The 25,633-nt window shown below is 44.1% G+C and overlaps 1 protein-coding gene across 2 annotated transcripts in view; it reads left to right on the forward strand.

Moving 5' to 3' along the window:
• CORIN (corin, serine peptidase) overlaps window positions 1-25,633 on the forward strand; it is a 450,167-nt gene that overhangs the window by 266,198 nt on the left and 158,336 nt on the right. For both annotated transcript variants that reach the window (XM_077279814.1, XM_077279815.1), the window contains exon 5: window positions 13,160-13,341. In XM_077279814.1, the coding sequence (XP_077135929.1) occupies window positions 13,160-13,341 (182 nt within the window). The remainder of the gene's footprint in view (window positions 1-13,159; window positions 13,342-25,633) is intronic.

The raw sequence follows: 25,633 nt of genomic DNA on the forward strand, positions 1-25,633 counted from the left end.
TCCTTCCGCAAAAAACAAGACCTCACATGACTCTATGGACCAAAATATGGAAGAATTATACCTCTCAAAATGTGGAGACGCAAAAACTATTATTTGCAATAAAAAGCGTCTTTTAGTGTGTGACAGCTGCCAATAATAAAAAAAAAACTATAAAAGTAAATCAAACCCCCTTAGTTAAGGAAAAATAATAAAATAAAAATTAAAATTAATTCCATTTTCCCATTAGGGTTAGGATTAGGGTTGGGGCTAAAGTTAAGGTTAGGGCTACAGTTAGGGTTGGGGCTACAGTTAGGGTTGGGGCTAAAGTTAGGGTTTGGATTACATTTATGGTTTGGATTAGGATTGGGATTAGGGTTTGGGGTGTGTTTGGGTTAGGGTTTCAGTTAGATTTGGGAGGTTTCCCCTGTTTAGGCACATCAGGGGCTCTCCAAACGCGACATGGCATCCGATCTCAATTCCAGCCAATTCTGCGTTGAAAAAGTAAAGCAGTGCTCCTTCCCTTCTGAGCTCTCCCATGCACCCAAACAGGGGTTTACCCCAACATATGGGGTATCGGCGTACTCAGAACAAATTGCACAACAACTTTTGGGGTCCAATTTCTCCTGTTACCCTTGGGAAAATACAAAACCGGGGGCTAAAAAATAATTTTTGTGGAAAAAAAAAAGATTTTTTATTTTCACGGCTCTGTGTTATAAACTGTAATGAAACACTTGGGGGTTCAAAGTTATCACAACACATCTAAATAAGTTCCTTTGGGGGTCTAGTTTTCAATATGGGGTCACTTGTGGGGGGTTTCTACTGTTTAGGTACATCAGGGGCTCTGCAAACGCAATGTGACGCCTGCAGACCATTCCATCTAAGTCTGCATTCCAAACTGCGCTCCTTCTCTTACGAGCTCTGCCTTGCGCCCAAACGGTGGTTGCACCCAAACGGTGGTTCCCCCCACATATGGGATATCAGCGTACTCAGGACAAATTGCACAACAACTTTTGGGGTCCAATTTCTCCTGTTATTCTTGGGAAAATACAAAACTGGCAGCTAAAAAATCATTTTTGTGGAAAAAAAACAATTTTTATTTTCACGGATCTGCGTTATAAACTGTAGTGAAACACTTGGAGGTTCAAAGTTCTCACAACACTAGATAAGATAAGTTCCCTAGGGGGTCTGCTTTCCAAAATGGTGTCACTTGTGGGGGGTTTCAATGTTTAGGCACATCAGGGGCTCTCCAAACACGACATGGTGTCGATCTGAATTCCAGTCAATTTTGCATATAAAAGTCAAATGGCGCTCCTTCCCTTCCGAGCTCTGCCATGCGCCCAAACAGTGGTTTACCCCCACATATGGGGTATCAGCTTACTCAGGACAAATTGGACAACAACTTTTGGGGTCCAATTTCTCCTGTTTCCTTTGGGAAAATAAAAAATTGGGGGCGAAATATTATTTTTGTGAAAAAATATGATTTTTTATTTCTCTGCATTATAAACCTCTTTGAAGCACTCGGTGGGTCAAAGTGCTCACCACACATCTAGATAAGTTCCTTAGGGGTCTAGTTTCCAAAATGGTGTCACGTGTGAGGGGTTTCAATGTTTAGGCACATCAGGGGTTCTCCAAACGCGACATGGCATCCTATCTCAATTCCAGTCTGTTTTGCATTGAAAAGTCAAACGGCGCTCCTTCCCTTCCGAGCTCTGCCATGCGCCCAAACAGTGGTTTACCCCCACGTATGGGGTATCGTGGTACTCAGGACAAATAGTACAACAACTTTTGGGGTCCAATTTCTCCTGTTACCCTTGGTAAAATAAAACAAATTGGAGCTGAAGTTAATTTTTTGTGAAGAAAAGTTAAATGTTCATTTTGTTTTAAACATTCCAAAAATTTCTGTGAAACACCTGAAGGGTCAATAAACTTCTTGAATGTGGTTTTGAGCACCTTGAGATGTGCAGTTTTTAGAATGGTGTCACACTTGGGTATTTTCTATCATATAGACCCCTCAAAGTAACTTCAAATGTGATGTGGTCCCTAAAAAAATGGTATTGTAAAAATGAGAAATTGCTGGTCAACTTTTAACCCTTATAACTCGCTAACAAAAAAAAATGTTGGCTCCAAAATTGTGCTGATGTAAGGTAGACATGTGGGAAATGTTACTTACTAAGTATTTTGTGTGACATATCTCTGTGATTTAATTGCATAAAAATTCAAAGTTGGAAAATTGCAAAATTTTCAAAATTTTCGCCAAATTTCCATTTTTTTCACAAATAAACACAGGTAATATCAAATACATTTTTGCCACTATCATGAAGTACAGTATATCTGGAGAAAACAATGTCAGAATCACCGGGATCCGTTGAAGCGTTCCAGTTATAACCTCATAAAGGAACAGTCGTCAGAATTGTAAAAATTGGCCCGGTCATTAACGTGCAAACCACCCTTGGGGGTAAAGGGGTTAAAATGCAAACAAAAACTCAAATCCGCAAACATTTTTATACCTGTGTTTTTGCTGCAGATTTGATTGACTCAATGTGTGGAAAATGCTGCAAATCCACACAAAGAATTGACTGTCATGATTCTCAATGGCGAGAGAACATAGCCCAGCATATATGAGAACTAGCTCTTGGAAGATGGAAACTATACTGACCATGAACTAAACCTGCCGCACAACTAGAAGTGGCCGGGTAGCATGCCTACGTTTTTTAACCCTAGATGCCCAGCGCCAGCCGGAGAACTACCTAATCCTAGCAGAGGAAAAGACAGTCCTGGCTCACCTCTAGAGAAATTTTCCCAAAAGGCAGACAGAGGCCCCCACATATATTGGCGGTGATTTTAGAAGAAATGACAAACGTAGTATGAAAATAGGTTTAGCAAAATCGAGGTCCGCTTTCTAGATAGCAGGAAGACAGAAAGGACACTTTCATGGTCAGCAGAAAACCCTATCAAAACACCATCCAGAAATTCCTTTAAGACTCTAGCATTAACTCATAACACCAGAGTGGCAATTTCCGATCACAAGAGCTTTCCAGACACAGTAACGAAACAGCAGCTGTGAACAGGAACAAAATGCAAAAACACACAAGGACAAAAGTCCAACTTAGCTGGGAGTTGTCTAGTAGCAGGAACAAGCACAGAAGGCTTCTGATTACATTGTTGACCGGCAAGAAACTGACAGAGGAGCAAGGTTATATAGCGACTCCCACATCCTGATAGGAGCAGGTGAACAGAGGGGATGATGCACACAAGTTCAATTCCACAAGTGGCCACCGGGGGAGCCCAGAATCCAATTTCACAACAGTACCCCCCCCTCAAGGAGGGGGCACCGAACCCTCACCAGAACCATCAGGGCGATCAGGATGAGCCCTATGAAAGGCACGGACAAGATCGGAGGCATGAACATCAGAGGCAGTGACCCAAGAATTATCCTCCTGACCGTATCCCTTCCATTTGACCAGATACTGGAGTCTCCGTCTGGAAACACGAGAGTCTAAGATCTTTTCCACAACGTACTCCAACTCACCCTCAACCAACACCGGAGCAGGAGGCTCAACGGAAGGCACAACCGGTACCTCATACCTGCGCAACAATGACCGATGAAAAACATTATGAATCGAAAAGGATGCAGGGAGGTCCAAACGGAAGGACACAGGGTTAAGAATCTCCAATATCTTGTACGGGCCGATGAACCGAGGCTTAAACTTAGGAGAAGAGACCCTCATAGGGACAAAACGAGAAGACAACCACACCAAGTCCCCAACACAAAGCCGAGGACCAACACGACGACGGCGGTTGGCAAAAAGCTGAGTCTTCTCCTGGGACAACTTCAAATTGTCCACCACCTGCCCCCAAATCTGATGCAACCTCTCCACCACAGCATCCACTCCAGGACAATCCGAAGATTCCACTTGACCGGAGGAAAATCGAGGATGAAACCCCAAATTACAGAAAAACGGGGACACCAAGGTGGCAGAGCTGGCCCGATTATTGAGGGCGAACTCCGCCAAAGGCAAAAAAGCAACCCAATCATCCTGATCCGCAGACACAAAACACCTCAAATATGTCTCCAAGGTGTGATTAGTCCGCTCGGTCTGGCCATTAGTCTGAGGATGGAAAGCAGACGAAAAAGACAAATCTATGCCCATCCTAGCACAGAATGCCCGCCAAAATCTAGACACGAATTGGGTCCCTCTGTCAGAAACGATATTCTCAGGAATACCATGCAAACGAACAACATTTTGAAAAAACAGAGGAACCAACTCGGAAGAAGAAGGCAACTTAGGCAAGGGAACCAGATGGACCATCTTAGAGAAACGGTCACACACCACCCAGATGACAGACATCTTCTGAGAAACAGGCAGATCCGAAATAAAATCCATCGAGATGTGCGTCCAAGGCCTCTTCGGGATAGGCAAGGGCAACAACAATCCACTAGCCCGAGAACAACAAGGCTTGGCCCGAGCACAAACGTCACAAGACTGCACAAAGCCTCGCACATCTCGTGACAGGGAAGGCCACCAGAAGGACCTTGCCACCAAATCCCTGGTACCAAAGATTCCAGGATGACCTGCCAACGCAGAAGAATGAACCTCAGAGATGACTCTACTGGTCCAATCATCAGGAACAAACAGTCTACCAGGTGGGCAACGATCAGGTCTATCCGCCTGAAACTCCTGCAAGGCCCGCCGCAGGTCTGGAGAAACGGCAGACAATATCACTCCATCTTTAAGGATACCTGTGGGCTCAGAATTACCAGGGGAGTCAGGCTCAAAACTCCTAGAAAGGGCATCCGCCTTAACATTCTTAGAACCCGGTAGGTACGACACCACAAAATTAAACCGAGAGAAAAACAACGACCAGCGCGCCTGTCTAGGATTCAGGCGCCTGGCAGACTCAAGGTAAATTAAATTTTTGTGGTCAGTCAATACCACCACCTGATGTCTGGCCCCCTCAAGCCAGTGACGCCACTCCTCAAAAGCCCACTTCATGGCCAAAAGCTCCCGATTCCCAATATCATAATTCCGCTCGGCGGGCGAAAATTTACGGGAAAAAAAAGCACAAGGTCTCATCACGGAGCAGTCGGAACTTCTCTGCGACAACACCGCCCCAGCTCCGATTTCAGAAGCGTCGACCTCAACCTGAAAAGGAAGAGCAACATCAGGCTGACGCAACACTGGGGCGGAAGAAAAGCGGCGCTTGAGCTCCCGAAAGGCCTCCACAGCATCAGGGGACCAATCAGCAACATCAGCACCCTTCTTAGTCAAATCAGTCAATGGTTTTACAACATCAGAAAAACCAGCAATAAATCGACGATAAAAGTTAGCAAAGCCCAAAAATTTCTGAAGACTCTTAAGAGAAGAGGGTTGCGTCCAATCACCAATAGCCTGAACCTTGACAGGATCCATCTCGATGGAAGAGGGGGAAAAAATGTATCCCAAGAAAGAAATCCTTTGAACCCCAAAAACACACTTAGAACCCTTCACACACAAGGAATTAGACCGCAACACCTGAAAAACCCTCCTGACCTGCTGGACATGAGAGTCCCAGTCATCCGAAAAAATCAGAATATCATCCAGATAAACAATCATAAATTTATCCAAATAATCGCGGAAAATGTCATGCATAAAGGACTGGAAGACTGAAGGGGCATTTGAAAGACCAAAAGGCATCACCAAATACTCAAAATGGCCCTCGGGCGTATTAAATGCGGTTTTCCACTCATCCCCCTGCTTGATTCGCACCAAATTATACGCCCCACGGAGATCAATCTTAGAGAACCACTTGGCCCCCTTTATACGAGCAAACAAATCAGTAAGCAGTGGTAACGGATATTGATATTTAACCGTGATTTTATTCAAAAGTCGATAATCAATACACGGCCTCAAAGAGCCGTCTTTCTTAGACACAAAGAAAAAACCGGCTCCTAAGGGAGATGACGAAGGACGAATATGTCCCTTTTCCAAGGACTCCTTTATATATTCTCGCATAGCAGCGTGTTCAGGCACAGACAGATTAAATAAACGACCCTTAGGGTATTTACTACCCGGAATCAAGTCTATGGCACAATCGCACTCCCGGTGCGGAGGTAGTGAACCAACCTTGGGTTCTTCAAAAACGTCACGAAAGTCAGACAAGAATTCAGGAATCTCAGAGGGAATAGATGATGAAATGGAAACCAAAGATACGTCCCCATGAGTTCCTTTACATCCCCAGCTTAACACAGACATAGCTCTCCAGTCGAGGACTGGGTTATAAGATTGCAGCCATGGCAATCCCAGCACCAAAACATCATGTAGATTATACAGCACCAGAAAGCGAATAACCTCCTGGTGATCCGGATTAACACGCATAGTCACTTGTGTCCAGTATTGTGGTTTATTACTAGCCAATGGGGTGGAGTCAATCCCTTTCAGAGGTATCGGAGCCTCCAGTGGCTCCAAATCATACCCACAGCGTTTGGCAAAGGACCAATCCATAAGACTCAAAGCAGCGCCAGAGTCGACATAGGCGTCCGCGGTAATAGATGACAAAGAACAAATCAGGGTCACAGATAGAATAAACTTAGACTGTAAAGTGCTAATTGAAACAGACTTGTCAGGCTTCTTAGTACGCTTAAAGCATGCTGATATAACATGAGTTGAATCACCACAATAGAAGCACAACCCATTTTTTCGTCTAAAATTCTGCCGCTCGCTTCTGGACAGAATTCTATCACATTGCATATTTTCTGGCGTTTTCTCAGTAGACACCGCCAAATGGTGCACAGGTTTGCGCTCCCGCAGACGCCTATCGATCTGAATAGCCATCGTCATGGACTCATTCAGACTCGCAGGCACAGGGAACCCCACCATAACATCCTTAATGGCATCAGAGAGACCTTCTCTGAAAATCGCCGCCAGGGCGCACTCATTCCACTGAGTAAGCACAGACCATTTGCGGAATTTTTGGCAGTATATTTCAGCTTCATCTTGCCCCTGAGACAAGGACATCAAGGCCTTTTCCGCCTGAAGCTCTAAATGAGGTTCCTCATAAAGCAACCCCAAGGCCAGAAAAAACGCATCCACATTGAGCAACGCAGGATCCCCTGGTGCCAATGCAAAAGCCCAGTCTTGAGGGTCGCCCCGGAGCAAGGAAATTACAATCCTGACCTGCTGTGCAGGGTCTCCGGCAGAGCGAGACTTCAGGGACAAAAACAATTTGCAATTATTTTTAAAATTTTGAAAGTGAGATCTATTCCCCGAGAAGAATTCAGGCAAAGGAATTCTAGGCTCAGACATAGGTGCATGAACAACAAAATCTTGCAAATTTTGTACCTTTGTGGCGAGATTATTCAAACCTGTAGCTACACTCTGAAGATCCATTTGAAACAGGTGAACACAGAGCCATTCAAGGATTAGAAGGAGAGAAAGAGAGGAAGGCTGCAGAATAGGCAGACTAGCAAGTGATTCAATTAAGAGCACACTCAGAACTAGAGGAAAAAAAAAAAAAAAATTGTAGCAGACTTCTTTTTTCTCTCCTTTCTCAGCCAGTAATTTAACCCTTTTTTGGGCCGGTCAAACTGTCATGATTCTCAATGGCGAGAGAACATAGCCCAGCATATATGAGAACTAGCTCTTGGAAGATGGAAACTATACTGACCATGAACTAAACCTGCCGCACAACTAGAAGTGGCCGGGTAGCATGCCTACGTTTTTTAACCCTAGATGCCCAGCGCCAGCCGGAGAACTACCTAATCCTAGCAGAGGAAAAGACAGTCCTGGCTCACCTCTAGAGAAATTTTCCGAAAAGGCAGACAGAGGCCCCCACATATATTGGCGGTGATTTTAGAAGAAATGACAAACGTAGTATGAAAATAGGTTTAGCAAAATCGAGGTCCGCTTTCTAGATAGCAGGAAGACAGAAAGGACACTTTCATGGTCAGCAGAAAACCCTATCAAAACACCATCCAGAAATTCCTTTAAGACTCTAGCATTAACTCATAACACCAGAGTGGCAATTTCCGATCACAAGAGCTTTCCAGACACAGTAACGAAACAGCAGCTGTGAACAGGAACAAAATGCAAAAACACACAAGGACAAAAGTCCAACTTAGCTGGGAGTTGTCTAGTAGCAGGAACAAGCACAGAAGGCTTCTGATTACATTGTTGACCGGCAAGAAACTGACAGAGGAGCAAGGTTATATAGCGACTCCCACATCCTGATAGGAGCAGGTGAACAGAGGGGATGATGCACACAAGTTCAATTCCACAAGTGGCCACCGGGGGAGCCCAGAATCCAATTTCACAACAATTGACATGCTGCAGAAAAAAATGCAATGCAAATACTCAAAGGAAATTTACTGATCATGTGCACAACACTTAAGAATGGTCATTAAATTAGCTTGCATAAGGTTTCCGTAGCGTTTTTGGCTCATTTCCGGGCAGAAAAAACGCTGCGAAAATGCATAAAAAAACGCACTGTATGCACATAGCAATTTTATTTTGACTGACAGAATAAATATTTTATCTATGAAGTGGCACAAAATTTTCCAAATGCTTGCCATATTAACTTAAAAGATTTACAGATGTTTGGGCAGGGCTGCCACTAGGAATTTTCAGGGCGCCCTTGAGACTCCGCCCAGGCTCCACCGCAGCTCTGCCTCCACCCCACGAACTGTTCACAGTCCCACCACTCTCTCTTGGAAAACTCCACTTCTCACCAATTACACATTAACAGTTCCCATCACCAGATCACACATATTGCCAGCAGCTTTTGTTTTGGCCAAAAGATTTTTCTAATCTGCCACCACGACAAGGTAGACTCTTTTGGCCGGGCCCTACTCTCCGCTATCCTATTAAAAATTTGTTAAAATATGCAATACAATTTAGGTATATTTTTATTTATTTTTCAATTTTTAAATTGACCAATAATATCACATCCAAAAGGGACAAATACCACGGTACCATGACCAGACAACATATTTCCACCACATAGTGACCTCTAATACCACTACAAGGAACAAATACTGCCACACCATGTCCAGATCACATATTACCACCATAATGACAGAATAATAGGACATACAAGGAACAAATACCACCGCACCATGTCCAGATCACATATTACCACCACATGGTGACCAATAATACCACACACAGGGAACAATTACCGCCACACCATGGCCGGACAACATATTACCATTACATAGTGACTGAATACTGAAATGCTGATCATTAATAAAAAAATACAATACTATCACTATAAGTGCCATTATACACAGGAGATCTGTACTTAATATGTAGTGTCTGTGAACAGGTAACACACTGACTCACCAGTGATGTCTTTAGGTGAAGTCCTTCAGCCTCGCTTTCCATCTTCATCCAGCACAGACTGCCATCACGTCTTCCAGCCAGGACTCATCTCTGCAGGAAATAACCGTTATCTAGAGCTCCGCTTGCAGAACACATTGCTTAATTTTTTCCCGACTTCTACACTACACCAAGTGAAGAAAAAAGGTGACCTAGTGTCGTTCTGCACAGTAATAGGACCGCCCCCCCATTTAAAACAGTATCCTCAAAAAATAAAATAAATACATCACTACAGTAATAATATCCCTTAACTAGCCCCTATGGTAATAATATCCCCCTTCCTGGCCCCGTGTATCTCATTCCTGGCTCCAGCCATATGTTCTCCTATTCTGCCCTCATAAGTATCCATTCTGCCCCCATATGATCTCCCCATCCTGCCGCATCTGTCCCATGATCCTGATCCATCTGTCCTATGATCCTGCCGCCCCATCTGTCCCATGATCCTGCCGCCCCACCTGTCTCCATCGTATCCATCCTGCCCCGTGATCCTACACCATGTGTCTCCATCCTGCACCATGATCATGCGCCATATTCCTGCCCCATTTGTCTCCATCCTGCCCGGCGTCTCCCAGCCTGCCACCATGTGTCTCACATCCTGCCCCGTGTCTCATATCCTGCCCCCCTGTGTCTCACATACTGCCCCCTATGTTTCACATCCTGCCCCTCTGTGTCTCACATCCTGCCCCCCTGTGTCTCACATCCTGCCCCCTTTGTCTCACATTCTGCCCCGTCTCACATCCTGCCCCGTCTCACATTCTGCCCCGTGTCTCACATCCTGCCCCCGTGTCTCACATCCTGCCCCCGTATCCCACATCCTGCCCCCGTGTCCCACATCCTGCCCCGTGTCTCACATTCTACCCCCTGTGTCTCACATCCTGCCCCGTGTTACACATTCTGCTCCCTGTGTCTCACATCCTGCCCAGTGTCTCACATCCTGCCCCCTGTGTCACACATTCTGCCCCTTGTGTCACACATCCTGCCCAGTGTCTCACATCCTGCCCCCTGTGTCTCACATCCTGCCCCCTGTGTCTCACATCCTGCCCCCGTGTCACACATTCTGCCCCGTGTCTCACATTCTGCCCCCCGTGTCACACATCTTGCCCCCCGTGTCACACATTCTGCCCCCTGTGTCACACATTCTGCCACCCTGTGTCTCACATCCTGCCCCCCTGTGTCTCACATCCTGCCCCCTGTGTCTCACATCCTGCCCCCTGTGTCTCACATTCTGCCCCGTCTCACATCCTGCCCTCGTCTCACATTCTGCCCCGTGTCTCACATCCTGCCCCCGTGTCCCACATCCTGCCCCCCTGTCTCACATTCTACCCCCTGTGTGTCACATCCTGCCCCGTATCACACATTCTGCCCCGTGTCTCACATCCTGCCCCCTGTGTCACACATCTTGCCCCCCGTGTCACACATTCTGCCCCCTGTGTCATACATTCTGCCCCATGTGTCTCACATCCTGCCCAGTGTCACACATTCTGCCCCGTGTCTCACATCCTGCCCCCTGTGTCTCACATCCTGCCCCCCGTGTCACACATCTTGCCCCCCGTGTCCCACATCCTGCCCCCTGTGTCTCACATTCTACCCCGTGTGTCACATCCTGCCCCGTGTCACACATTCTGCCCCGTGTCACACATTCTGCCCCGTGTCTCACATCGTGCCCAGTGTCTCACATCCTGCCCCCTGTGTCTCACATCCTGCCCCCTGTGTCTCACATCCTGCCTCAGTGTCACACATTCTGCCCCTTGTGTCTCACATCCTGCCCCCTGTGTCTCACATTCTGCCCAGTGTCTCACATCCTGCCTCCTGTGTCTAACATCCTGCCCCCTGTGTCACACATTCTGCCCCATGTGTCTCACATCCTGCCCTATGTCTCACATCCTGCCCCCTGTGTAGTTTTCATTCCTGCCCCAGTGTTGTTTTCATTCCAGCCCCAGTGTTGTTTTCATTCCTACCCCCAGTGTTGTTTTCATTCCTGCCCCCAGTGTTGTTTCCATTCCGGCCCCAGTGTTGTTTTTATTCCTGCCCCCAGTGTTGTTTTCATTCCTGCCCCCAGTGTTGTTTTCATTCCTGCCCCCTGTGTTGTTTTCATTTCTGCCCCCTGTGTTGTTTTCACTCCTGCCCCCGTGCCTCCCATCCTGCCCTCATGTCTTCATCATGCCCCGGTCTTGCCACATTCAGTAAAAATTTTAAAAAAACATCTTTCTTACGTGGCCACTGTCCAGCGCCGACATCCACCCCAGGCATTTCAGCGCAGACTCGCCGGCGAATGACAATGATGTCATACACCGGCGACATGCGTGCTGACGCCAGCTGCCAGCCTCCAATTGGCTGGCGGCTTTAACTATTGCCTTGCGGACCCGCATGGGTCCGCAAAGGCAATAGAGGACACTGAACCTGCATCTCAGACACAGGTTCAGTGTACCGTCAGAAGCCTGCTGCTTGGGCCCGGGCTCGATGGGCAGATGAGACGGGGCTCAATGCGGGCCCCCTCTGCCCACCGGGCCCCATACGCCAGTCAGGGCAGTAATGCCCTGATGGCGGCCCTGTGTTTGGGTATAGCACGCAGAGCAGTGCAATAGAAAAAAACAATAGAAAACAAGCAGTAGTATAAAAAGCATCAAATAAATGAAGCAGCAAGTATCATAGGTACTGTAGCTGTCCCTGGCAGTCCCATAGACCTGTTCTTGAGATCAGTGCGGCAAACCTTTGAAATACTGGTATAATGATCATCAATAAAAATCATAAAATGCCAAAATCAATACCAATATCATTATAAAATACCTAAATTATAACTTCATACCACCATATAAAATAGTGTCTTAAAATTCTCCAATGCGGTGTCCACCGATAATCCTGACATATGCAGATCATAACAATGTTCAGCATAATGTCCAAATATTATGCAATATGATTCTAGGAATTGGGGCCCTGGGTTATTGCTAACTTTGCCCCACTTTAAATTTATCAGAGCTAAATACAGTATACTTTATGTATGTACTGTATATCGGCAATAAAAAAAATGATGCAGATTTTTTTTGGGCCACATCTATAAACAATCAGATTGTTTTAGATGGGAGAGAATGGAAGAAATTTATCCAAACATTTATACTAAATTCAAAGCACTTTTACACCAAATTATTGGATCCTCAATGTAATACATAGAGTACTATGTGGTTAAAACATGTGATATGCGCAAATAGCCCCCAAAGCCTAACTTTAATGCTCTACACATTTAGAGCAAATTAATTAAAGGGGCTGTCAGGTTTTAAGCTACAAGTCTGCAGTCACTCTATATGACTGCAGGCTTGCGAATCCTGCCATTGCGCGCACTGTGCGCTGTGAGGATTCTCGGTGGCCGGGGGGGGGGGGGGGGTCATTTGACCCCAAGTATATGATTTGCATACTCCCAGTCACATTCAAACTAGACTGTATCGAGCCTCGCTCAGTACACTTGCATTGAGTGAGGCTGCGCCCATCTACAGTAGTCTAGTACCCATATTGCATGCTTACAGTCACATGACTGCCTGCTCCAGGGGCCCCCACTGGAGAATCCACAGAGCGCAGTATGCACGATGTGAGGATTCACAAGACTGCAGTCACAAAGTATCTGCAGACTTGTAGCTGAAGACTGTGCAGCCCCTTTAATAATATTTCAGGATAAAAATAAATCCAATCATGGATACACAGTTAGTTTCTATTATTTGCACCTGAATCTCGTTAATTGCTGTTTGATTAAATATATATATATTTATTTTTTTTTTTTTACACTTTACTAATGATTTTACTTAAAGGAAAATCTTTGTCTTCCCTCTGTTTCCTAGTTATCCCTTGCTACCGTGCAGATCATTCTGTGAGGCTGCTCAAGATGGCTGTGGGCCAGTGCTGGAAATGGTGAATTCCTCTTGGCCGGAGTTCCTGAGATGCTCCCAATTCCTGAACAAGACAGATAACAGCAATTTGAGTCGTGTCTGCTTCTCCCCACAACATGAAAAAGGAAGACAATGTATGTAATTACATTAAGAAATTAATGTTTTAAGAAATGACACATCTAAACACATTATACAGATGTAGTAGAAAAAGTCCACCTCCAAAAAAGCAGAAAGTAACAGTAATGTGATATAACATGATCCACCATGATCGTCCTAGCTGCATAGTGGGGGGACAACTGTGCAGGAAAAGTAGAGAGGAGATTTTTTTAGAAACATAAAAATTGTTGATGTATACAGTTGAAACCAGAAGTTTACATACACTATATAAAAAGACACATCTGCATGTTTTTCTCAATATCTGACATGAAATCAGAATAAATCTTTCCCGTTTTAATTCAATTAGGATTACCATAATTATTAATATTTGAAAATGCCAGAATAATGAGAGAGAGAATGTTTGAATGCATTTTTATTACTTACTGCAAAGTCAAAAGTTTACATACACTAAGATTACTATGCCTTTAAACAATTCTGGACGGCCCATATGATGATGTCATGTGTTTAGAAGCCTCTTTTTTTTGGTAACATCTGAGTTAACCCCTTAACGACCGCCGATACGCCTTTTAACGGCGGCCGCTAAGGGTACTTAAACCACAGCGCCGTTAATTAACAGCGCTGTGGAAAAAGTGAATAGCGCCCCCCAGAGTCGGATTTTCTCTGGTGTGTCGGTTGCCGAGGGTAGCCGAGACCCCAGAGAACATGATTCGGAGGGGTTTTACCGACCCCCGAGTTGCGATCGCCGGTAATTAACCGTTTACCGGCGGTCGCAACAAAAACAAAACAAAACGCGATTTGCTGTTTAATTTCTCTGTCCTCCGATGTGATCGCACATCGGAGGACAGAGAAATGTGGTCCCCGATGGCCCCCAATAGCCCCCCGATACTTACCTGTTGTGAATTAGACTTTTTGGCTCCCTCTTGTGGTTACTAGTGATATTACTCTGGGATTTTCTTCCCTCAGTTTGTACCCAGCTGGGTCGTTAGTTCAGGGGTGTTGCTATATAAACCTCCTGGAACCTTAGTCCAGTGCCTGGCATCGTTGTAATCAGACACATTCTGTTTGCTCCTATCTGCTGGTCCTGGTTCGTGCAAAATTAAGCTAAGTCCTGCTTCTTTGTTTTTTGGGTTATTTGCTTGCTTTCATTTTTGTCCAGCTTGTACTAAATGTGATTCCTGACCTTGCTGGAAGCTCTAGGGGGCTGGTGTTCTCCCCCCGGGCCGTTAGACGGTTCGGGGGTTCTTGAATTTCCAGTGTGGATATTTTTGATAGGGTTTTTTGCTGACCATATAAGTTATCTTTCTATATTCTGCTATTAGCTAGTGGGCCTCTCTTTGCTAAATACCTAGCTCATTCTTATGTTTGTCTTTTCCTCTTACCTCACCGTTATTATTTGTTGGGGGCTTCTATCCAACTTTTGGGGTATTTTCTCTGGAGGCAAGAAAGGTCTTTCTTTTCCCTTCTAGGGTTAGTTAGTTCTCCGGCTGGCGCGAGACGTCTAGGATCAACGTAGGAACGTTCCCCGGCTGCTGGTATTTGTGGTGCTAGGATTAGATATATGGTCAGCCCAGTTACCACTGCCCTATGAGCTGGTTTTCTGTGTTTGCAGACTTAGCAATTTTTCCTGAGACCCTCTGCCATTGGGGTCATAACACTTACCTACCTCCCCTGGTGCTCCTCGTGGCTCCCGATGGGCGCCGCCATCTTTTTTCCGGGAAAAAAATGGCGGGCGCATGCGCAGTGCGCCCGCCGCCCGGCACCCGGAAGTTCTTTGGGGTCTCGGCTGCCGGGGGTAGCCGAGACCCCAAAGAACATGATCGGGGTCGGTTTGCACCGACCCCTGTTTTGCGATCGCCGGTAATTAACAGTTTACCGGCGACCGCAAAAAAAAAAAAAAAAAAGCGATCTGTAATTCTCTGTCCTCTGATGTGATCGCACATCAGAGGACAGAGAAATAGGGGGATTCGGGGACCCTAACATACTCACCCGGTGTCCCTGGGTCCTCTTCTGTCTCCTCCTGCCGGCCGGCTTTTTCCTTATGGCGGGCGCATGCGCAGTGCGCCCGCCATCTGCTGCCATCTGCTGGCCGGCAGGAGAGACGAGTTGGGGCTAAAATTAGGGTTAGGGTTAGGGTTAGAGTTAGGGTTAGGGCTAGGGTTAGAGTTAGGGTTAGGGCTAGGGTTAGAGTTAGGGTTAGGGCTAGGGTTAGAGTTAGGGTTAGGGTTGGGGCTAAATTTAGGGTTAGGGCTAGGGCTAGAGTTAGGGCTAGGGTTAGGGCTAAATTTAGGGTTAGGGTTAGGGCTAGGGTTAGGGCTAGGGTTAGGCTACTTTCACACTAGCGTTTTTTGGCTTCCGTTGCAATGCGTCGTTGGAGAAAAAACGCATCCTGCAAAAGTGCTTGCAGGATGCGTTTTTTCTCCATTGGCTTGCATTAGCGACGCATTGCGACGGATTGCCACACGTCGCATCCGTCGTGCAACGGATGCATCGTGCTTTGGCGGACCGTCGGCACAAAAAAAGCTGCATGTAACTTTTTTGTGCGACGTGTCCGCCATTTCCGACCGCGCATGCGCGGCCGGAACTCCACCCCCGCCTCCCCGCACCTAACAATGGGGCAGCGGATGCGTTGAAAAAACAGCATCCGCTTCACCCGTTGTGCGGCGCTTACAACGCTAGCGTCGGTATGTCGGCCCGACACACTGCGATGGGCCGAGTACGATGCTAGTGTGAAAGTAGCCTTAGGCTTCTTTCACACTTGCGTCGGTACGGGGCGGTCGCAATGCGTCGGCCCGACGTACCGACGCACGTTGTGAAAATTGTGCACAACGTGGGCAGCGGATGCAGTTTTTCAACGCATCCGCTGCCCAGTCTATGTCCTGGGGAGGAGGGGGCAGAGTTACGGCCACGCATGCGCGGAAATGGCGGACGCGACGTACAAAAAAAAGGTTACATTAAACTCTTTTTGTGACGACGGGGCTAAAGTTATGGTTAGGGTTGGGGCTAAAGTTAGGGTTAGGGTTGGGGCTAAAGTTAGGGTTAGAGTTGGGATTAGGGTTAGGGGTGTGTTGGATTTAGGGTTTTGATTAGGGTTATGGTTAGGGTTGAGATTAGGGCTGTTTTGGGGTTAGGGTTGTGATTATCATTAGGGTTGTGATTAGGATTATGGATCGGGTTGAGATTAGGGTTAGGGGTGTGTTGGAGTTAGGGTTGGAGTTATAATTTGGGGGTTTCCACTGTTTAGGTACATCAGGGGGTCTCCAAACACGACAGCCAATTTTGTGCTAAAAAAGTCAAATGGTGCTCCCTCCCTTCTGAGCTCTGCCGTGCGCCCAAACAGTGGTTTACCCCCACATATGGGGCATCAGCGTACTCGGGATAAATTGGACAACAACTTTTGGGGTCCAATTTCTCCTGTTACCCTTGTGAAAATAAAAACTTGGGGGCTAAAAATCTTTTTTGTGGGAAAAAAAAATATTTTTTTATTTTCGCTACTCTGCATTATAAACTTCTGTGAAGCACTTGAGCATTCAAAGTTCTCACCACATATCTAGATAAGTTCCTTAGGGGGTCTAGTTTCCAAAATTTGGTCACTTTTGGGGGGTTTCTACTGTTTAGGTACATCAGGGGCTCTGCAAACACAACATAACACCCACAGGCAATTCTATCAAAGTCTGAATTCCAAAATGGCGCTCCTTCTCTTCCGAGCTCTGCCGTGTGCCAAAACAGTGGTTTACCCCCACATATGGGGTACCAGCATACTCAGGACAAATTGGACAACAACTTTTGGGGTCCAATTTCTCTTGTTACCCTTGTGAAAATAAAAACTTGGGGGCTAAAAAATCTTTATTGTTAAAAAAAATATATTTTTTATTTTCACGACTCTGCATTATAAACTTCTGTGATGCACTTGGGCATTCAAAGTTCTCACTACACATCTAGATAAATTCCATGGGGGGTCTAGTTTCCAAAATGGGGTCACTTTTGGGGGGTTTCTACTGTTTAGGCACATCAGGGGCTCTCCAAACGCGACATGGCATCCGATCTCAATTCCAGTCAATTTTGCATTGAAAAGTCAAATGGCGCTGCTTTGCTTCCGAGCTCAGCCATGCGCCCAAACAGTGGTTTACCTCCACATATGGGGTGTCGGTGTACTCAGGACAAATTGTACAACAACTTCTGGGGTCCATTTTCTCCTGTTACCCTTGGTAAAATAAAAATTTGGAGGCAAAAAGATCATTTTTGTAGAAAAAAATCGATTTTTTTATTTTCACGGCTCTACGTTATAAACTTCTGTGAAGCACCTGGGGGTTTAAAGTGCTCACCACACATCTAGATAAGTTCCTTAAGGGGTCTAGTTTCCAAAATGGTGTCATTTGTGGGGGGTCTCCACTGTTTAGGCACATCAGCGGCTCTCCAAACGTGACATGGCGTCCGATCTCAATTCCAGCCAATTCTACATTGAAAAAGTAAAACGACACTCCTTCTCTTCCAAGCTCTGTGGTGCGCCCAAACAGTGGTTTAACCCCACATATGGGGTATCGACGTACTCAGGAGAAATTGCACAACAACTTTTGTTGTCTAATTTCTCCTGTTACCCTTGTGAAAATAAAAATTTGGGGGCAAAAAGATCATTTTTGTAGAAAAAATGTGATTTTTTATTTTCACGGCTCTACGTTATAAACTTCTGTGAAGCACTTGGGGGTTCAAAGTGCTCACCACACATCTAGATAAGTTCCTTAAGGGGTCTAGTTTCCAAAATGGTATCACTTGTGGGGGGTTTCCACTGTTTAGGCACATCAGGGGCTCTCCAAACGCGACATGGCATCCGATCTCAATTCCAGCCAATTCTGCATTGAAAAAGTCAAACGGTGCTCCTTCACTTCCAAGCTCTGCGGTGCGCCCAAACAGTGGTTTACCTCCACATATGGGGTATCGTCGTACTCAGGAGAAATTGCACAACAACTTTTGTGGTCTAATTTCTCCTGTTACCCTTGTGAAAATATGAATTTGTGGGCGAAAAAATCATTTTTGTGAAAACAAATGCGATTTTTTATTTTCACGGCTCTACGTTATAAACTTCTGTGAAGCACTTGGGGGTTCAAAGTGCTCACCACACATCTAGATAAGTTCCTTAAGGGGTCTAGTTTCCAAAATCGTGTCACTTGTGGGGGGTTTCCACTGTTTAGGCACATTAGGGGCTCTCCAAACGCGACATGGCGTCCAATCTCAATTCCAGCCAATTCTGCATTGAAACAGTCAAACGGTGCTCCTTCACTTCCAAGCTCTGCGGTGCACCCAAACAGTGGTTTACCTCCACATATGGGGTATCGGCGTACTCAGGAAAAATTGCACAACAAAATTTGTGGTTAAATTTCTGTTTTTACACTTGTGAAAATTAAAAAAAATGGTTCTGAAGTAAAATGTTTGCAAAAAAAAGTTAAATGTTCATTTTTTTCTTCCACATTGTTTCAGTTCCTGTGAAGTACGTAAAGGGTTAATAAACTTCTTGAATGTGGTTTTGAGCAGCTTGAGGGGTGCAGTTTTTAGAATGGTGTCACACTTGGTTATTTTCTATCATATAGACCCCTCAAAATGACTTCAAAGGTGATGTGGTCCCTAAAAAAAACATGGTGTTGTAAAAATGAGAAATTGCTGGTCAACTTTTAACCCTTATAACTCTCAAACAAAAAAAAAATTGTTTCCAAAATTGTGCTGATGTAAAGTAGACATGTGGGAAATGTTATTTATGAACTATTTTTTGTGACATATCTCTCTGATTTAAAGGCATAAAAATACAAAGTTTGAAAATTGCAAAATTTTAAAAATGTTCGCCATATTTCCATTTTTTTCATAAGTAATCGCAATTCATATCGAAGGAATGTTACCACTAACTTGAAGTACAATATGTCACGAAAAAACAATCTCAGAATCAGCGGGATCCGATAAAGCGTTCCAGAGTTATAACCTCTTAAAGTGACACTGGTCAGAATTGTAAAAATTGGCTCGGTCATTAAGTACCAAATTGGCTCTGTCACTAAGGGGTTAAACAGAGACACACCTGTTTATGTATTTTAATGCACACCTGAAACACACTGCTTCTTTGTGTAGCATCATGAGAAAGTCTCAAGAAATCAGGAAGAGAATTGTGGACTTGCACAAGTCTGGCTCATCCTTGAGTACAATTTCAAGATACCTGAAGGTGCCTCATTCATCTGTACAAAAAATTATATGCAAGTACAAACAAGATCGGAATGTCCAGCCATCATAACGCTCAGGAAGGTGATTGGTTCTGTGTCGCAGAAATGAACGTGCTTTGGTCCGACATGTGCATATCAACCCAAGGACAAAAGCAAAAGACCTTGTGAAGATAATGGTGGAAGCTGGTAAGATTGTGTCAATATCCACAGTGAAACAAGTACTCATGTGTCAGCATGAGCTGAAAGGCCGTTCTGCCAGGAAGAAGCCATTTCTCCAAAAGAAACATAAAAAAGCCAGATGAAAGTTTGCAGATGCACACAGGAACAAAGACCTTAATTTTTGGAGCTATGTCCTGTGGTCTGATGAAACTAAAACTGAACTTTTTGGGCATAATGACCATCGTTACATTTGGAGGAAAAAGAGAGAAGCTTGGAAGGCTAAGAACTAGGGTTGAGCGAAACGGGTCGATCATTTTCAAAAGTCGCCGACTTTTGGCTAAGTCGGCGTCTCATGAAACCCGATCCGACCCCTGTGCTTGTCGGCCATGCGGTACGCGACTTTCGCGCCAAAGTCGCGTTTCAATGACGCGAAAAGCGCCATTTCTCAGCCAATGAAGGTGAACGCAGAGTGTGGGCAGCGTGATGACATAGATCCTGGTCCCCACCATCTTAGAGAAGGGCATTGCAGTGATTGGCTTGCTGTCTGCGGCGTCACAGGGGCTATAAAGGGGCGTTCCCGCCGACCGCCATCTTACTGCTGCTGATCTGAGCTTAGGGACAGGTTGCTGCCGCTTCGTCAGAAGCAGGGAGAGCGTTAGGCAGGGTCCACTAACCACCAAACCGCTTGTGCTGCAGCGATTTCCACTGTCCAACACCACCTTCGGTGTGCAGGGACTGTGGAAGCTATTTTTTTTTTTTTTTCCCCTCAGCGCTGTAGCTCATTGGGCTGCCCTAGAAGGCTCCGTGATAGCTGTATTGCTGTGTGTACGCCACTGTGGAAACCAACTGCTTTTTTCAAAGCACATATCCTCTTGTTCCTTCCTTTCTGCACAGCTATCTTTTTTGTTTGTCCACACTTTTTATTTAATTTGTGCATCAGTCCACTCCTATTGCTGCCTGCCATACCTGGCTTACATTACTGCAGGGAGATAGTAATTGTAGGACAGTTTTTTTTTTTTTTTGTTTTTTTTTGTGGGAGATTAAGATTGGCATTTCTGCTACAGTGCCATCCCTGTGTGTGCCATCTCTCACTGAGTGGGCCATAGAAAGCCTATTTATTTTTTCCGTGATTTGTGTTCTAAATTCTACCTCAAAACAAAAACACTACATCAATCAGTGGGAGAAAAATATTGGCCTCAGTCAGGGCTTGTGTGCCACTGCTGTGTGTGCAAGCCTATTTTTTTTTTTTTTTTTTTTTAATATTATTTGGTTTCTAAAGTCTCCCTGAAAAAAAAAAAAATACCTAAAAAAACAGTGGGAGAGTAATATTGCCCTTTCAGCTTGTGTGCCAGTCTTGACTCCTGGGTGTGCCACCTCTCTCCCTCTCATTCAGTGGGCCATAGAAAGCCTATTTATTTTTTTTTTTAAATATTATTGGGTTTCTAAAGTCTCCCTTAAAAAACAAAAAATACATAAAAAAACAGTGGGAGAGTAATATTGCCCTTTCAGCTTGTGTGCCAGGCTTGACTCCTGGGTGTGCCACCTCTCTCCCTCTCATTCAGTGGGCCATAGAAAGCCTATTTATTTTTTTTTTTAAATATTATTGGGTTTCTAAAGTCTCCCTTAAAAAACAAAAAATACATAAAAAAACAGTGGGAGAGTAATATTGCCCTTTCAGCTTGTGTGCCAGTCTTGACTCCTGGGTGTGCCACCTCTCTCCCTCTCATTCAGTGGGCCATAGAAAGCCTATTTATTTATTTTTTTAAATATTATTGGGTTTCTAAAGTCTCCCTTAAAAAACAAAAAATACCTAAAAAAACAGTGGGAGAGTAATATTGCCCTTTCAGCTTGTGTGCCAGTCTTGACTCCTGGGTGTGCCACCTCTCTCCCTCTCATTCAGTGGGCCATAGAAAGCCTATTTATTTTTTTTTTTTAAATATTATTGGGTTTCTAAAGTCTCCCTTAAAAAACAAAAAATACATAAAAAAACAGTGGGAGAGTAATATTGCCCTTTCAGCTTGTGTGCCAGGCTTGACTCCTGGGTGTGCCACCTCTCTCCCTCTCATTCAGTGGGCCATAGAAAGCCTATTTTTTTTTTTTTTTAAATATTATTGGGTTTCTAAAGTCTCCCTTAAAAAACAAAAAATACCTAAAAAAACAGTGGGAGAGTAATATTGCCCTTTCAGCTTGTGTGCCAGTCTTGACTCCTGGGTGTGCCACCTCTCTCCCTCTCATTCAGTGGGCCATAGAAAGCCTATTTATTTTTTTTTTAAATATTATTGGGTTTCTAAAGTCTCCCTTAAAAAACAAAAAATACATAAAAAAACAGTGGGAGAGTAATATTGCCCTTTCAGCTTGTGTGCCAGGCTTGACTCCTGGGTGTGCCACCTCTCTCCCTCTCATTCAGTGGGCCATAGAAAGCCTATTTATTTTTTTTTTTAAATATTATTGGGTTTCTAAAGTCTCCCTTAAAAAACAAAAATTACATAAAAAAAACAGTGGGAGAGTAATATTGCCCTTTCAGCTTGTGTGCCAGTCTTGACTCCTGGGTGTGCCACCTCTCTCCCTCTCATTCAGTGGGCCATAGAAAGCCTATTTATTTTTTTTTTAAAATATTATTGGGTTTCTAAAGTCTCCCTTAAAAAACAAAAAATACCTAAAAAAACAGTGGGAGAGTAATATTGCCCTTTCAGCTTGTGTGCCAGTCTTGACTCCTGGGTGTGCCACCTCTCTCCCTCTCATTCAGTGGGCCATAGAAAGCCTATTTATTTTTTTTTTAAAATATTATTGGGTTTCTAAAGTCTCCCTTAAAAAACAAAAAATACATAAAAAAACAGTGGGAGAGTAATATTGCCCTTTCAGCTTGTGTGCCAGGCTTGACTCCTGGGTGTGCCACCTCTCTCCCTCTCATTCAGTGGGCCATAGAAAGCCTATTTATTTTTTTTTTAAATATTATTGGGTTTCTAAAGTCTCCCTTAAAAAACAAAAAATACATAAAAAAACAGTGGGAGAGTAATATTGCCCTTTCAGCTTGTGTGCCAGTCTTGACTCCTGGGTGTGCCACCTCTCTCCCTCTCATTCAGTGGGCCATAGAAAGCCTATTTATTTTTTTTTTTAAATATTATTGGGTTTCTAAAGTCTCCCTTAAAAAACAAAAAATACATAAAAAAACAGTGGGAGAGTAATATTGCCCTTTCAGCTTGTGTGCCAGTCTTGACTCCTGGGTGTGCCACCTCTCTCCCTCTCATTCAGTGGGCCATAGAAAGCCTATTTATTTATTTTTTTAAATATTATTGGGTTTCTAAAGTCTCCCTTAAAAAACAAAAAATACATAAAAAAACAGTGGGAGAGTAATATTGCCCTTTCAGCTTGTGTGCCAGGCTTGACTCCTGGGTGTGCCACCTCTCTCCCTCTCATTCAGTGGGCCATAGAAAGCCTATTTATTTATTTTTTTAAATATTATTGGGTTTCTAAAGTCTCCCTTAAAAAACAAAAAATACATAAAAAAACAGTGGGAGAGTAATATTGCCCTTTCAGCTTGTGTGCCAGTCTTGACTCCTGGGTGTGCCACCTCTCTCTCATTCAGTGGGCCATAGAAAGCATTTTTTTTTTTTTTTTCCTTGATTTGTGTTCTAAAATCTACCTCAACACAAAAACACTACATCAATCAGTGGGAGAAAAATATTGGCCTCAGTCAGGGCTTGTGTGCCACTGCTGTGTGTGCTATCTCTCATTCAGTGGGCTATAGAAAGCCTATTTATTTATTTATTTTTTTTCTTATTATTTGGTTTCTAAAGTCTCCCTGAAAAAAAAAAAAAAAAACATAAAAAAACAGTGGGAGAGTAATATTGCCCTTTCAGCTTGTGTGCCAGTCTTGACTCCTGGGTGTGCCACCTCTCTCCCTCTCATTCAGTGGGCCATAGAAAGCCTATTTATTTTTTTTTTTAAATATTATTGGGTTTCTAAAGTCTCCCTTAAAAAACAAAAAATACATAAAAAAACAGTGGGAGAGTAATATTGCCCTTTCAGCTTGTGTGCCAGGCTTGACTCCTGGGTGTGCCACCTCTCTCCCTCTCATTCAGTGGGCCATAGAAAGCCTATTTATTTATTTTTTTAAATATTATTGGGTTTCTAAAGTCTCCCTGAAAAAAAAAAAAATACATAAAAAAACAGTGGGAGAGTAATATTGCCCTTTCAGCTTGTGTGCCAGTCTTGACTCCTGGGTGTGCCACCTCTCTCCCTCTCATTCAGTGGGCCATAGAAAGCCTATTTATTTTTTTTTAAAAATATTATTGGGTTTCTAAAGTCTCCCTGAAAAAAAAAAAAATACATAAAAAAACAGTGGGAGAGTAATATTGCCCTTTCAGCTTGTGTGCCAGTCTTGACTCCTGGGTGTGCCACCTCTCTCCCTCTCATTCAGTGGGCCATAGAAAGCCTATTTATTTTTTTAAAAAAATATTATTGTTTTTCTAAAGTCTCCCTTAAAAAACAAAAAATACATAAAAAAACAGTGGGAGAGTAATATTGCCCTTTCAGCTTGTGTGCCAGTCTTGACTCCTGGGTGTGCCACCTCTCTCTCATTCAGTGGGCCATAGAAAGCATTTTTTTTTTTTTCCTTGATTTGTGTTCTAAAATCTACCTCAACACAAAAACACTACATCAATCAGTGGGAGAAAAATATTGGCCTCAGTCAGGGCTTGTGTGCCACTGCTGTGTGTGCTATGCTATCTCTCATTCAGTGGGCTATAGAAAGCCTATTTATTTATTTATTTTTTTTCTTATTATTTGGTTTCTAAAGTCTCCCTGAAAAAAAAAAAAAAAACATAAAAAAACAGTGGGAGAGTAATATTGCCCTTTCAGCTTGTGTGCCAGTCTTGACTCCTGGTGCCACCTCTCTCTCTCATTCAGTGGGCTATAGAAAGCCTATTTTTTTTTTTTTTTTTTTTTTTTTTTTTTATATTATTTGGTTTCTAAAGTCTCCCTGAAATAAAAAAAAAACTTAAAAAAACAGTGGGAGAGTAATATTGCCCTTTCAGCTTGTGCGCCAGTCTTGACTCCTGGGTGTGCCACCTCTCTCTCTCTAATTGTGGGCCATAGAAAGCCTTTTTTTTTTTTTTTTTTTTAATATTATTTGGTTTCTAAAGTCTCCCTGAGAAAAAAAAATAAATAAATTAGGTGGGAGATTAATATTGACATTAGTGCTTGAGTGACAGTCCTGCGTGTGTGTCATCTCTGTGATTTTGTGCCACAGAAAACAGAGTGTGTAACATTGTGCCTGATTTTCCTTGTGGTCTCACCAACCTGTTAAGGGATATTGAAATCATACTGAAGTTATAGCTCACCGTGTAAGTTGTTTGACAGCAACAAATAAAGTTACTTTGGTTAAGATTTTAAAACAATGAGGAAGTCTGGTGCAAGAGGTCGTCGTGGGCGTTCATTGTCAGCTGGTAATGATGGTAGTGGTAGTGGAGCATCAGGTGGTCGTGGGGATAAAAATATTCCACCTAAGTCTGGAGCTGTGGAGCCAGTTTCGTCGTCAGGCTACACAAGGCCTCGAACGCTCTCTTTTCTGGGAGTAGGAAAACCGCTTTTAAAGGCGGAGCAGCAACAGCAAGTTTTGGCTTACATTGCAGACTCAGCCTCTAGCTCTTTTGCCTCCTCTTCCGAAACTGGTAAATGTAAAAGCAGCGCGTCGCTTGTGGATGTTCACGGTCAGGGACAAGTCGCTTCCTTGTCCTCCTCAGCAAAAACTACAACAAGAGAGAAGGATGCAGCAGGCGACACAACGGGTCACTCCATGGAGCTCTTTACACATACCGTCCCTGGCTTAGAAAGTGAAACATTTAACAGGCCATGCCCATTACAAGTATATTCTGACATGGAGTGCACTGATGCACAGCCACAGCCAGAGTACTATGCTGCTCCTTTGACTCAGACCACCACATTGCCCTCT

This window comes from Ranitomeya variabilis, chromosome 1 (genome assembly GCF_051348905.1).
Source record: "Ranitomeya variabilis isolate aRanVar5 chromosome 1, aRanVar5.hap1, whole genome shotgun sequence".
Classification (NCBI taxonomy): domain Eukaryota; kingdom Metazoa; phylum Chordata; class Amphibia; order Anura; family Dendrobatidae; genus Ranitomeya; species Ranitomeya variabilis.